We start from the raw sequence: 13,590 nt of genomic DNA, 5'->3' as shown, positions 1-13,590 counted from the left end.
TGTCTTGACTATTTTTTTTAAATGGGCTCAAATGGTTCGAGGTTGCCGTCTCCTTCCCCTTCGACGAAAAATGGAACCTAGGGCTGATGTCATTGGAAGGAACCTTGTTCAAGTCTGGTGAGACCCAATGCATGCGGATATCGCCGAAGCGAGCCCTCCCGGAAAGCCAGATGGAAGACTCGGAATGACCCCGACCGCCTGTGCAAACTAACTTATCGGATGTCACCTGAATAATTTCGAAGCAAATAAAAATTCAAACGTTGTCGCAAAATCACTTCAGACATTCGCCAAGTGTGGGCTCCTCTGTGATTTGAATTTGCCGGGTCGCAAACATCCTAGTAGGTGTTTCCGGAAGGCGGGTTCGCGTATCGATATTGGTTAGGGAGCCGGGAGTACGGGTTTCCCGCGCTTCCTGGAGACATGGACCCGGGAAATGTGGGAGGGGGACCAGGTGGCCACTGCAATCAGAGAAACCGGTTGACCTGAGGTGTGAGGGTGACCAAAAACAGAGGATAGAAGTCTGACAGAAACGTCTCGCGTGACCGAGCATCTCGAGAACAATAACTATTTGATCGTCTCATCGCTCGAAGAGGATTCTCACCGCTTGTTGGCTCGGCGCGGGACTCAAGTTCGCGACCGGCCTGTTCAGAGGCTGCTGGCCTTGAGACTGCTCCTGGGGCTGCCCTTGCGGCGGTCCCTGCGGCTGTCCTTGCGGCTGTCCTTGCGGCGGTCCTTGAGGCAATCCTTGTGGTTGGCCTTGTTGTTGCGGCCCTAGCGGCGAAGGCGAAGGACTATAGCCGGCGAAAGGGGGTTGGCTGGCTTGAACTCCATGGGTGAGAGGATAGTTTTGAGGGGCAACTTGAGCCATTCGCGTGTTGGCTTGATTCTGCGTGAATAATGAAGCCACCCCTGGAATCGTAATGAGTGATGCTTTGGAGGTTCCGTGATCGCGCAATTTCTTGTCGAAGAACGAGGATATTATCGGAATCCCCGGACAGGAACTCATTCAGAATAGCTGAGGGATGTACCTTGGTTAAAAGGTGCTCCAGGTTGACCTTGCTGATGGAGAGGAGGCTGCTGGGTCGAAGGCTGGCCCTGCTGGGGCGGGATCTGCTGGGGGATTTGCTGCTGAGGCATCTGCTGGGATTGGAGCTGCGTTTGCTGTAGTTGCGGCTGGGGCATCTGCTGGGATTGGAGCTGCGTTTGCTGCAGTTGTTGTTGCGGCTGAGGCATCTGCTGCTGAATCGGTTGCATGGGCTTCGACTCCTGGGGAAGACCCATGGAATGCGGGGGCTGACCTTGGAGAGGCGGACCTTGCATGACCTGTTGACTTCCCAGAGGCACCTGTTGCGGGGTCGGCTGAGCGGTCATTTGGGGAGGTGGTCTTGCTTGGGGCTGCTGAAGGGGCTGCGGGGTTTGCCGAGCCTCAGGTGGACCCTGTGACGGAGGTCCTTGAGGTCCCGGCTGTTGCTGCTGCTCTTGTCTGTACTGCTCAAAGATTCAGTCGGAATTTTGAGAAGACCTGGGCATTTCACTTTTTTTCCACTCAGTCCATCGTGAATGCCTTCGAAGTTTGACTTACGGGTGCAAATGCAGTTGGAGCCGGAACAGACGGGGGCCTGCTGTCGCTTGATTGAATCGACGATGGGGAGAACGGCGGGATCGTTTCTCGCTTCGACTGCGTGTTCTTCGAGGCCCTGTCATTGGCCGGCGACGACGACGATGAGGTGTGGTCACCGTTCACTGAATCGGAAGACATTCGTTTCAATATGAAGAATAAAAATTGATTATGGTGATAAATCCATATTTACGGATTTCTGCTACAATGCTCGTTTTGCTCTTCGTCTCGAGCTCACTTTTGGGATTGGGTGCCTGTCCGTCACCGGAACCGCCTTCCAGAGTCAAGAGAAAAGTTTTTTCGATCAATTGTTCAACCTTTTCGCGCACTTGCACGAGATCCGCTCGCAAGTCGCTGACCGAGTTCGACTTGTCGTCACCTAGAATGATCCAAGTCGTCAGATCTCCTCGGCTCGAGTCTGAGTATTTCGGTACGAATGACGAATATACCCGCGGACATGAGGATCAATTCCTCCTTGCGTGAAATGACCTTGCACGATGACTTTCAATCGCAAAACTCGGGAGCAGAGGATCGCCTGAGCAACATCGCAATTGTCGACTATCGTGATCAAGTCTCCGTCCTCATCTTTGTATTTGAGTCTGCGAAACAAAAAAATTTCATCCCCGGCGCAGAAGATGACGAGAGACTGTGTAGATACAGTCTTCCCCATCATCCTTGAGAGCAATCTATTCCGAAAATCTCCGAAAGATGAGGGAGCATCCGGCGAGAAACTCTCGAGCGAGTCGGAATCTTACTCAAGGAGACGTAGAAAGCCTCGGTCGGAAAAAAGTGACCGCGTCGACGATACTCACGTTATTTGGTCCTGCGTTGACAGACTTCCCCGGAACACCCGTTGCATCATAAGAATGAGCTCATCGAAAGTGATATCTTCATTATGAATGGCGATTCGACGGATGTCTTGGCCTAGCTGAGCCTGGAAAATATATTCGAGTTTCTCCGAGAATAAAAGAAGACTGTGCTCTTCTTGAGCGTCGAGAGCTCAATCTTCCTACAGTCCGAGCGTTTCCCCTCGAATCAAGAGTGCCATATGTGCCAACGACGTCAGACTGACTCTCTCGCACGACCGCAAAGCCACGAGAATGACCACTATGAAAGTATCATGAATGCTATCCTGTAGAGGGAGCGATTTTGGAAAAGGAAGGGACACGCGAGAACGATTCATACTGAGTCGCTGGCCATTCCCGATGAATTCGCAGAGACACGCAGCGCATTTTCGACGGTACACGAGAACGATACGAGATTCGCTTGACTAAAACCCTGGAATCCACGACGCGACACGGCTTCGTGGAGACCGAGGGAGATTCTGGCGACGGCTGCCCGAATTTATCTGAGATATGATTTTCGGCACGAATAGAGAACAAACCTTTATCACCAGCTTCCCAGCCAGTGAATCTACTTTATCGCTGGACATCCTTCACGAATATTCCTCGACGAGTCCTCACTGGGGAAAAGCGACTATTAGGGGTCGATAACTCGATGTATTCGAGTTCCTGACTTTTCTCGCACCACGGACAACGTCAAATTAGTATACACGTAAGGGACGGTAGACACGTCATCCGACGACTCAAATTCGACGATCATTCCGTCAATGAATCTCCGGGGGACAGAAGTTGAGTGTAGAGCGATGGGAACACAAAGTGCGGTCAATGAGAATGAGTCTGACAGAGACCTACCAATGACAGCGGAGCGATTCGGGGTCGATTTACTCTCGGGTGATTTAAAAAGCCGTCAGTCCAAGATTTCTCCAGCCGGTCGTAAGCGAATTGCTGGTTCCGACACCGACACGTCTACTTTGCGCGTGTTTCGGATTGTGCATCGAATCGTCGCTTTCACACTATTCGCCATGGAGCCGGGCGGGAACCGTACGGAATTGCAACCCGGCAGTTCTCTTGCTGTCAAGCTCCTCCCTAGCGGTGAGCAAGACTGTGGAGACCTCGGCTCGAATTTCGATACATCATGGGAAGAAGGGAAAACTCGTCAACCGGTTGAGCGTCTTCGTCAGGAATTCAGGAATCAGGAAATCCTAGGCACAGCCTCGATGGTTCTTGATGGAGACTCTCAGACACTCTCTCGAACGTCAGTCGCCCGTCAACCAACCGGCGTCGGCGTCGGGGGGAAGAACCTGCCGATCCCGGCGGACGGGTCGGGTCCGAATGCTCGAACCCAGAGCGGCGTCTCATTGATGAGTGGTTGTGATAGTCAGCTCAACGCTTTTTTCGGTACGCTGAGACTTCTGGGCCTTCTATCCGCAGAGCACCAAGTCCTTTTAGGAATAAGCTCCGAGAATCTTCAGGATAAAGAACTCGATGTTATTGTCGGAGTTCCGAAGAGCCCGGAGCCCCCGCGAGAATCATCTCCGAAGACCTTCGGGATGAAGAGCTCGGATATGTCCGCGGTTCTATCCACAGCGCTTTTAGAGCTAGAGGCCAGAAACCCGCATGGGCATCAACTCCGTGATTCCTCGGGATGAGGAAAGCGAAACCTATCGGGACTTCATCCACAGAGCTCAGAGCACGCGCAAGAATCAAAGCTCAGGATCCTCCGGATAGGGAACCCAAAAATCATCGGAGATCTATCCACAGACTACAGGGTCTACACGAGGATCGAGTCCTCGGGTTTCGAATCCCTAGGATTCCCGAAGGCTACTCACACAGCGCAGAGCCAGAGCCCTCAATATGATATTTGACTCTCTGATAGGTCTCAGTGGCGAGTCCCAAGAACCAGCCTGCTTGACTCTACGAAGCAGTCATTCAGCAGCTAAGTAGACTTTCACTTCTGGAAAGAAGAAAAAACCGGAACGAGCTATTCAAAAAATCCCTCCGCCCATTGATTTCGATCAATACTGCCAGGATAGTTGGCCAAACGAGAACATTTCAGCAACCAAGAGGAGAGTCGCGATCCTTCATTTTGAGCGACGAGTCGGGGGGAATCTCGGAATCGCATCCGGCACCCGGCGTTGTCGCCGTGTAGTTCTTTGATCAGATTGAGCTTGGGGAATGCATCAGCATATCCAAAGTCAAGACAGTCAACCCGAGATACAGAAAGGCGAATAATGAATTCGGGATACAGTTAACAATGGTAATCATGGGTGACGAATTTATTAAGCATCCTTCGGATCGAAGGATTTCTGGATCGATATTCTCTTCAATGAGACTCTTAATCATGTCTCTTATAAATGTCTAAGAGATAGATGGAAGACAAATACCGATTCTCAAGACGGATCGGATCACGATTCTTGAGCTGCTGGGAAAAAGAACACCGAGATGATCGATCTCGCCATTTTACCGATGTGGAAGACCGCATTCGTTCGGATGCCGCGACGGGCCCGTGTACCTCAGAACGTCACTCTGGTCGGAGACACCCTCCGAACTGTCTCTCTGTGTCTGTGGCAGGACTTTGTCGGAGTCCTGGAAGGTCGAGAGGGGACGTGCGTGACATTGAAAAATGTTCGAGCCCGAGAAATGGATGGAAAAGGAAGTGACGTCAACGGCGAACACCATCAGAGATCCCGATGAAAGGAACGATGGACTCGATCGGGTGAAAATAAGCGTATGGTGGGAGTCTGGGGGCGCAGAAGTAGAGTTCGGAGAAATCCTACTGGCGAAGGAGCAATAAAAGCAGAACTTCTTATAGATACGTTTCTGAACAATAGTATTGTACCATCATGAGCAATGAAATGAGTCATGAAAATATCCAGTAAGAGAAACAACACGCTTACAGAGCGCGGAATATCCAGCCCGCGCTGAACGAGCTGACGAAACCCTATTGGGAAACGGCGACTCCACGCGGTTTTTGGACTCCGAGACATCTTTAAGTCCCTATCTAAGGATTCGCGGCGGCGAATCTTGCCAAGGCACGCAGAAAAATCCAAAGCTTGCGAGAGCTCTGTGAATACTTCCTTACTCTTGGACTTTCCGGACTTCGTTGATTCTTGGAGTTTCGAAAAGCGCGCCGAGCTATTCATCAGCGCCATTCGCGTATAAGACCGCCCCTCTCGTTGGAGCAGTCCGACTGTCCGACACGTCTGGCGGAATCGGCAGCTTTCCGAGGTATATTGAAGAGGGGTGGTGGAAGTCGTCGTCGATCCATGCTACTGCGGCACTGTAGTGGTGACTAACGGAGCGAAACTTCCATATAGAGTCATTCTATTCCGACTGATTAACACTGGTGTTCATATCGCATAAGTTGGTGGAGCTTCTTAGGTGAGACTGCGGAAGAATTCTAGAGCGGCGTGAGTTCTCGAACTCGTGTCCCGAGCCAGTACCGGGGTCGAGACTTGTGCCGACAGGAGAAGAGCTGTCAAAATCAAGCGGCTCCTCGATTCTCGTTGAGTAGCTCCGTTCGGAAGGCGTTTTCGAAATCAATCACGCTTCTCGAGCTCCCAAGGCCCGCCGCGTGGATAATCTGCTTTTATGTAGGACTTCGAATCATCGAATCAGTTCTCTAGGTAGAAGAGTGCCCTTCCGGCCGTGATGATTTCTTTTCCTCGCCCTTCGTACGTGATCTCAAAATTAAGCGACTCTCTGGAGCACTCGTGGACCTCGAGAGAGGGCCTGATCATTTTAGGCGAGTCTTCAAAAAGAAAAAAGTCTTCAAAAAAGAACGCCAACCAATGATGTCAAAATCATGGGCTGCTCGCTCAATCCGGAATCAAATGTTGTCCATGGAGCTTTGATATCTCCTAGACCAGGTTCTGAGGTTTTTCGCCATTTTCTCCGCAGGAAGCTGTCGAGACCCTAGACTCGAGATGATCCTCTTGGAAACGAACAACAAAATCGTCGAAGACATACTGAGAGTGAAGTTCAGCAACCACAAGGCCGGGTCTAAGGTGATTACTATGTCACGGAACTCTCCGCATTCGCCTTATTGGATCCTTCTCTTTTGCTCGAGCCTCGGAATCTCAAGACTTCATCTGAGTTAATTGACTTCGCAGGCAGACTATGTGGATGCAACCGTGGCCGACTTTGACGGTGTTCTCTTCCATCTCTCCAATCCAGCGGGCGACAAGAGCAAAATCAGATTGTCTATAGCCCTCAAATTCTACAGGTACTGCGATTATTCCCTTCTATCACTACACTACGTCCCGTTCCAAATATTGAGCTACGTCAGAGAAATGCGTCAACCCTTCGGGGAGTCTCCGTCGAGTCAAGCTCTGATGGATAAGCTGAATTCCGTTTCCAGAGAACTGCAGGATCATGGCGCGGATGAGCTTTTGAAGCGAGAGTATGGTGAGTTTTCGAGGAGGCGTCTCGGTCCGGGAATACAAAACGATATTCACAAATGATCCCTTAAGAGCTCAAGGTCCAAGATACGAGTGATTTTTATCTTAAAAAATGCGCATTCATTCCCAGGCGAACTCCTTGAAGCCACACCCGAGGAGATGTACAATGTGTCCATCCTGTTCGACATGGATGCGCTTCCGGAGGATTTCGAGCCCCTCGTCAAGAAAGTGAGTGACGGGGGTTGCTGCTAGAGAACCATTCTTCAAGTTCTCGAATGAATAGCGGACGTCTCTGTGTGCGTGAGCGATTCAAGTTTCCGATAGTCTCTGAATTCTGTTCGAAACTTCCAGGCTGGTCTGCTCAAGCGGAATTGCTTCGCGTCCGTATTCGAGAAATATTTCGAGCATCAAGCCAAACTGGCTGAGAACCCGGAAGGAGGAGATCTCAAACGCGCAGTGATTCACTACAGGTCAGCCCTGGGGGGAAACTGAGAGAATCTGTATTCCGAATGTATGGCATCCTAGCTAGCGCAGATCCCGGGTACAGCGGAGATTTCCTTGGATCGGGGTGCCTGCATCTCCATGAAAGCGTCCTAGTATGAGCTCTACATTGGTATTCTGCGCTCTTTCAGGGACGACGAAACAATGTACGTCGAAGCGAGTCACGATCGCGTTACGGTGATCTTTTCCACAATTTTCAAAGATGAGGACGACGTTGTCATTGGCAAGGTGAGGGCACCGGATTCTTTCCGGAAAATCAATCGTTTGGACCGAAAGTAGCTTGTTGACTATCGTCCTGTCCAAAATTATTGCGTGATTTCCAGGTCTTCATGCAAGAGTTCAAGGAGGGCCGCAAGGCTTCTCACACGGCTCCGCAGGTCTTATTTAGTCACAGAGAACCTCCGCGGGAACTCCAAAACACGGATGCGATGACCGGAGACAATATCGGTGGGTGTCTCGACTAATTTTCTTTTTCGTGGGGAACAAGGTCGATTATGGGGTAAGAGCTTTGAATCTCTATTGGATCTCGACGAAAAAGGTCTTGGGAGTTATATCCGTCTTATTCGAATACCTGACGATAGTCAGAGCTGACTCCCCTTGGTAGACCACGATGGAAAATTTCAAAATGAATATCAGGCTTCGCAAGCTCAGCCTTGCGCGATTGCGCGGCTCTTTTAGATTTGAGCGGAGTCTATTCGAGCCGAATGAGGCAGCTGATGTCTTGCGGGAGTAATTGACGTCTTGGGAATAATTGCAGATATCTCACATTTCGGCGGTAAGCACCAACGTGTGCTGTGTCCTCCCTCTCAGTTCAAGCTGTAACATGATCGTCTCGTAGATTCTCAGTTAATTAAACATTAGCTAATCGCTCGAATGATTCCCGTAACATAGGCGTGATGTGTGATTTTAACATGCGCAAGGCTCAGAGCTCCGGGGAATCGCGGGCTCGGGAGCATTTCCCCGTAAGCCAATACATCGTCAGGACTACATGGATGATTGAGCTCGATGCAGTTAACTATTTCGTGGGTTGATCACTTTTTCAATGGTCCGGTTCCTCTGAGTCGCTCCTCGGGGGATAATTTCCGGGGATGATTCCCTTTCGGAGTCTCTCATCATACACAGAAATCTCTAGGAACAGGGGAATGCCCTTCGATAGAGGCGAACATCAAAAACTCGGCTGAGATTGAGCTGCGTTGCCTGAGCGGTCCATCACTGGAATATCCAATTGGCAAAGTATGGGATCCTAAATCCTATTCTCCTCTTGATCAGGATACATCACCTTCGTGTTATTCCCGAGACACACCTCAGCTCAAGCCCGGGATAACACAATCAATCTCATCCACATGTTCAGGTGAGGTTATCGTCAGAGTATGACCCTTCTCGAGCTTTAGCATTCTTTGTTCCTGCTCATGCGCCTGGGAGATTGGGGAAGAGGGATCTGATGATTGAGAGTATCTCTCATCTTTCCAGAGACTACTTGCACTACCACATCAAGTGCTCGAAAGCCTACATCCATTCGAGGATGAGAGCGAAGACATCGGATCTGCTCAAGGTGAGAAATATGAGAGTTCTGAAGCATCCCCGAACCAGAAATTGACTTTTCCTGATGTGCTACCAGGATTCACAATCGATAATTCACTCAGGTGCTCAACCGTGCTCGACCTGAGACAAAGAACGTGGAGAAGAAAACGATCAGTGGCCGAACCTTCACCCGGACCTGATTCGCCGTCGATGCCGATGTCGAATCTATTCCGGGTCCTGGACGCCGAGTCCATTCCTCCAGAACTGCTTCCTCGAGGCCGTCGCTTGATGAGCCGCTCCAGAGCGCGATGAAAGTTCTATCTTAAATTAAGAATATTCGCCAACTGCCAACGAAGATGCGGGATAGTGGAAATGATTCTGAAAGCGATAGTACAAGTCGCGCATTCTGGGATATAGCGCCGACCCCGAGTTCCTGTAATAAAACGAACCATGGTCTCGAGATACTTCTTTTCGCTCCTCGGTCACGCTCCGGGCAGGGTAATTGATGATTGGTCGATCCGGACCGATATCTGCAAAAAGCCGTATCCGATAAACAATGGGTTCCGTTGGGGGAGATTCCGCTTCGGGGATAGATTTGGCAATTCCAGGATGTGTGAATTTGGACTTGGGAGCCGGGCACGAGGCACAGTCGACAGCGCTCATCTGTCGATAATGGGGCATCGAACGTCGAAAGGGACGCCTCGGGAAATTCGAGAGGGGTCAATTCCTCACCGATTCATTCCCCTCGTCCGTAGCCACCCTCGTTGTTCCGGGAAACCCGGAAGAGACCAGAGCTGGGAAGAGGGAACGCGTGTTCTCCTTGCTCCTTTCCACGACCAACGGTCTTCTCGTTCGGAGGCGGTTTACTCCGCGGGACAACATTCCAGCTCCGGGTCAATATGAGAGGGGAGAAGGCAGTCCTCAGATGTTAGACTGTTCAATCCTGTTTAGAATATGCAGTCCGAGCAGCGTCGTGAAAAACCTGACCCGCCCTGAGGGCGTTCAGCGATATCGATAGGTCTTGTATCTTCTCGACGTTTCAATTTTCGCCTTTTAAAGATCCACTGTAAAACCCGAGCTGAGCCTCAGCTTGGCCTCCCTGATTGTAGCTGCCGCTGCTGCTCATCGCCTGAGCTCATCAAAACTTGAGCTACGAGGGAGCGGATTCTTCACAGAAGCATTTGAGTAGTCGTAAACGTTGTCTCAAGCCTGCGCTAATTCAAGATGCCGCACGGAAACGTCGGGTCCGATCGAAATACTAGAGCACCTGTTTCGTATTTTGGGAGATTCTCCTCTCTAAAAAGTGTCACGGAGATTTGTGCATCGGGTAGACCGCTGTCATGACCTTCGAGTCCGTCGCCGAAAAATGGTGCTCCAGCCAATTATGAGAGCTCTCAGAAAGTCACGATTGACTTTCTGATTGATGCAAACATACGTCGCTCGTATACCCTCCACGTTCCTCTGGACTCTGAAATGTGCTGATGCTCCTCAGGGGGTGGTTCCCTTTCGAAACTTCCTCGGATTACGAACTGGACCCCAGGTCCTAGCCCAGGAGAATTTCCACAGCTCGGAGCGGTCGTCTCATGTCTCCCAGCGACCTGAGGGGAGTCGATTCCATTTTCTGACGACTCCAGAAGCCTTTTACTCCGCCTCGTACTAGCCTCCATGGGACGAATCTCTCCTGGCTGCTGGAGTTTTTCGTTTGTCCGACGAGAATTGGGAACTTTGCCGTGCATAGTTTACGCTTCCCTCGCAGGCAGACGATGCTCAAATGAATGTCAAGGGGTAGCCGACTTGGCATGAATAGACTGAAGAAGAGGAACGGGAGACGGCGGCTCGGCGGTACGTCGACAGTCGAAGTCATTGAAATGCATTCGAACAAGAAGCGGCACTTTTTTGAACAACCCGTATACCCTGGACGCTATGGACGATAGCCGTCCGACCGACCGACCGGCCTGCCTGCCCAGCTGACGGGGTCCGGTGGGATGCGCTGAGCCAAAGTGAGGCGAGTCCGTTGAGTCGCGAGTTATGTTCGACTCGGTGCCCCAGAAGCAGGATAGGGTGTGGTGGTCTATGCCGAAACAGAGCTTGTCGATTTGCCGAATTTGCCGGATTTACCATTCGGCGATTTAACCGAGCAACCGACCCCTGGATAGCAGGCGACCGACGGACAGACCGACCGACCGACGGACTTATCAGGGCGGACACAAACGCCCGCTTAACAGACTGTCCGAACGAAATATTAACCAACGGGCTCTCACGGTCCCTGGCGAAACTTACCAATCATTATCATCCTCGTCGTCTTCATGATCATTAAGCCGTGCGCTGAAAATCTGAAACAGTTCGAATGCTTCACTCGAACCGTTTACGAGTGAATCCGTGCCGGAGTGCGCTATCCCGCGGGCGGACACCCGTACAACGTATTCAGGATGTCATGATGATGGAATGGAGCCTCGATTATTTCGACCGAAGGACGTCCGGAGCTCCGGGAGGGCCGTCTTCGGTCCACGGAGCGGATACGATAACGAATATCCGAAGGGGTGAATTTTTCGGCTTTTCTGCTTCTTCCTCTCTGACAGAGATCGAACATTTCTGATGAATGAAACCAGCCAATCTAATAAATTCGCCGTCAAGTGCTCGTGTAGTGAACTCGGGTGGGCGCGATACGACCCACCGCTCCACCGGATCGTTTTTCCAGACCGTCCGTGATCGTCGCGTCGTCCGGCGCTAATTTCAATGATGATCTAGAATTCGGAAAACTTGTACGTCGTTAGCTCTGCCGAGCCCGTGTTATTCACTGGACGCAGACAGGGATGTTTTCGGTATGTTCGCGGCTTCTTGGAACAAACGCCAAACTTCTCACGCAAGTCGATGGACGCGAGATCATGAAACAACGGGGACGGAGATCCTCCTGCGAGATCGAGTCATCTGATTCCAGAAAGCGGCGCATTGTTCGGCTCATGGGAGCGAGCATTCATCAGAGCTTTCGAGTAATCCGTATACGTCCGATGCGGCAGTGAATCACCCGATGGAAGGAGGGGGAGGGAGTGAGGAAAAGGAAAGATTCGGCGGTGCGAGAGCTCTCGAACTCATTCTCTTGATTCCTCTAATCGCTCAGCCTCCACGCTCGGGAAATCTATCGGGGTCTAATGGTCGAGATCGGTCCGTGGACGAAGCCGCTCGACGCTGGCGCTCAATGAACAATCCCTGACGCTATTTGTGGGCAACTTATCGTCCCGAGGCAACACTGACTGAGGTTGTTGTATGATATGATTAACGGATAGCCGATCATCAACGACTGACTGTTAGTAATGACAGAGCTGAGCAATTCCTCAAGCAGTCACCACAGTGGCAGCTAGATTCGTACGAGACGAGCAATTATGTAGTTATTGCGTAAGGGATCACCAAGCTAAAGCCAAGTCGAGAAGGCGGATACGAGGAGTGGCTCTCAGTTTGAGACGATAATCCTGGGGTACAATAACATCGTCGACCAAGACGATGACCAAGCCGCCGCTCCAGTCTCCGTTCACTGGGCATTACACTATGCGCGACGGATGCAGCTCAACGACTCGACGTCCTTTGGATTCGTCTGAGTGAGCGGAGCGGCGGCGACGCTCCGAGTTGTAAAGGCTTCGAGTTATGGGACCGCAATGCGTCGTACAAAACGCTTAAATAACGAAAAGCATCCGTAACCGATGGTGAGGTATGGCTCGAAGACAAGTGGGGTCATCCTTGATTTTCGAGCGAACGCACCGGAGAGAAGAAAAAAACGAGGGAATCATAAAGTACGGCTCCACGTTTAGCTCGCTGGCGGGCGGTCAGAGATCAATTTGGAGCTGACGAAAAAAACGCCATCCGCTCAGAGCCCTTGTGAAAATTTTCGGTCGAGGATTCGGCTCGCTCGTGTGAATTGATCGAATCCGCGCGGTACAGTGATCATCGTAACTGACTGACTGAGTCTGGAGCGCCCCTTTTAGCGCGGCTCCTTCTTCTTCTCGCGGCCGTGTCCAGCAGTCGAATGCGAATTCCGAATTGGTGTCCCACAGTGCCAACAGTTGTCAAGCCTGCCCTCGAGTTCTGCTCGCTCACCATCAAATCTGCGTGGCGCTTTCCTTTCAGCGAATTCAGCGTTCTCGATTGGAGCTAACACCGGATCCTTGTGGCCACGGGACGATCATGCCAGAGCTTTCTCCCCACTCGTCGTTACTGCGATCGATTAACATCACCACGAGCTCAGAATTATGATATTTCGCCCCGAGGCTGAGCGGGACATGTGGATGAATGTTTTCTTCGCCCATCGGGGAACCGTTTCCCGATCCTTCCGCCACTACCCCCATTTCTCGTCCAGATCCCCCCGAGCGGGAGAGGTCCCCATTCCATGGATCTCATTCCCGACCCATCAGGGATTTTGGTTTTCCAATCCCCGCGATTCCGTGACCGTCCCCGTGCTAGAGCTCGGGGCATGTAGGTACTCCAACGATCATGTATTGTATCACAGACAGTTGCGCATCCTGAACGGGAATACGTGGAGCCACGGCGCGGCTTTCGCACAGAACGCCTATTTTGAAGTCAATTCCTTTTCTCTTCGGGCTCGCTCGAGAACATGGGTGTGTGAATGTAGGCTCCGAACGGCGGCGCACGACGTCGGCTGCCGCGAGAAGAGCATTTGAGAGTTTTGACTAATAAGTATTTGATAGAAAATATTTCA

The 13,590-nt window shown here is 51.2% G+C and overlaps 2 protein-coding genes across 2 annotated transcripts; one reads left to right on the top strand and one right to left on the bottom strand.

Moving 5' to 3' along the window:
* Positions 1 to 335: 335 nt before the first annotated feature.
* LOC100902422 (protein TFG-like) lies at positions 336 to 3,050 on the bottom strand. Its single transcript, XM_003746556.1, has 8 exons — positions 3,003 to 3,050; positions 2,431 to 2,552; positions 2,108 to 2,217; positions 1,857 to 1,997; positions 1,583 to 1,743; positions 1,029 to 1,488; positions 602 to 909; positions 336 to 458 (listed from the first exon to the last, which is right to left on the bottom strand). Exons 1-8 carry the CDS (start codon positions 3,048 to 3,050, stop codon positions 336 to 338), a joined length of 1,473 nt encoding a protein of 490 aa, XP_003746604.1.
* A 2,630-nt stretch (positions 3,051 to 5,680) lies between these two features.
* Positions 5,681 to 9,338, top strand: Arpc2 (Actin-related protein 2/3 complex, subunit 2). Its single transcript, XM_003746468.2, has 12 exons — positions 5,681 to 5,841; positions 6,361 to 6,467; positions 6,573 to 6,685; positions 6,821 to 6,867; positions 6,991 to 7,088; positions 7,212 to 7,330; positions 7,493 to 7,589; positions 7,685 to 7,808; positions 8,119 to 8,136; positions 8,631 to 8,712; positions 8,832 to 8,913; positions 9,005 to 9,338. The coding sequence occupies exons 2-12, from the start codon at positions 6,387 to 6,389 to the stop codon at positions 9,080 to 9,082; spliced, it is 939 nt and encodes a 312-aa protein (XP_003746516.1). The 5' UTR covers positions 5,681 to 5,841; positions 6,361 to 6,386; the 3' UTR covers positions 9,083 to 9,338.
* The last annotated feature ends 4,252 nt before the right edge of the window (positions 9,339 to 13,590 follow it).

Source organism: Galendromus occidentalis, unplaced genomic scaffold, assembly GCF_000255335.2.
Source record: "Galendromus occidentalis unplaced genomic scaffold, Mocc_1.1 scf7180000077497, whole genome shotgun sequence".
In the NCBI taxonomy this organism is placed as follows: Eukaryota; Metazoa; Arthropoda; class Arachnida; order Mesostigmata; family Phytoseiidae; genus Galendromus; species Galendromus occidentalis.
This window is presented reverse-complemented; position numbering and strand designations above follow the sequence as displayed.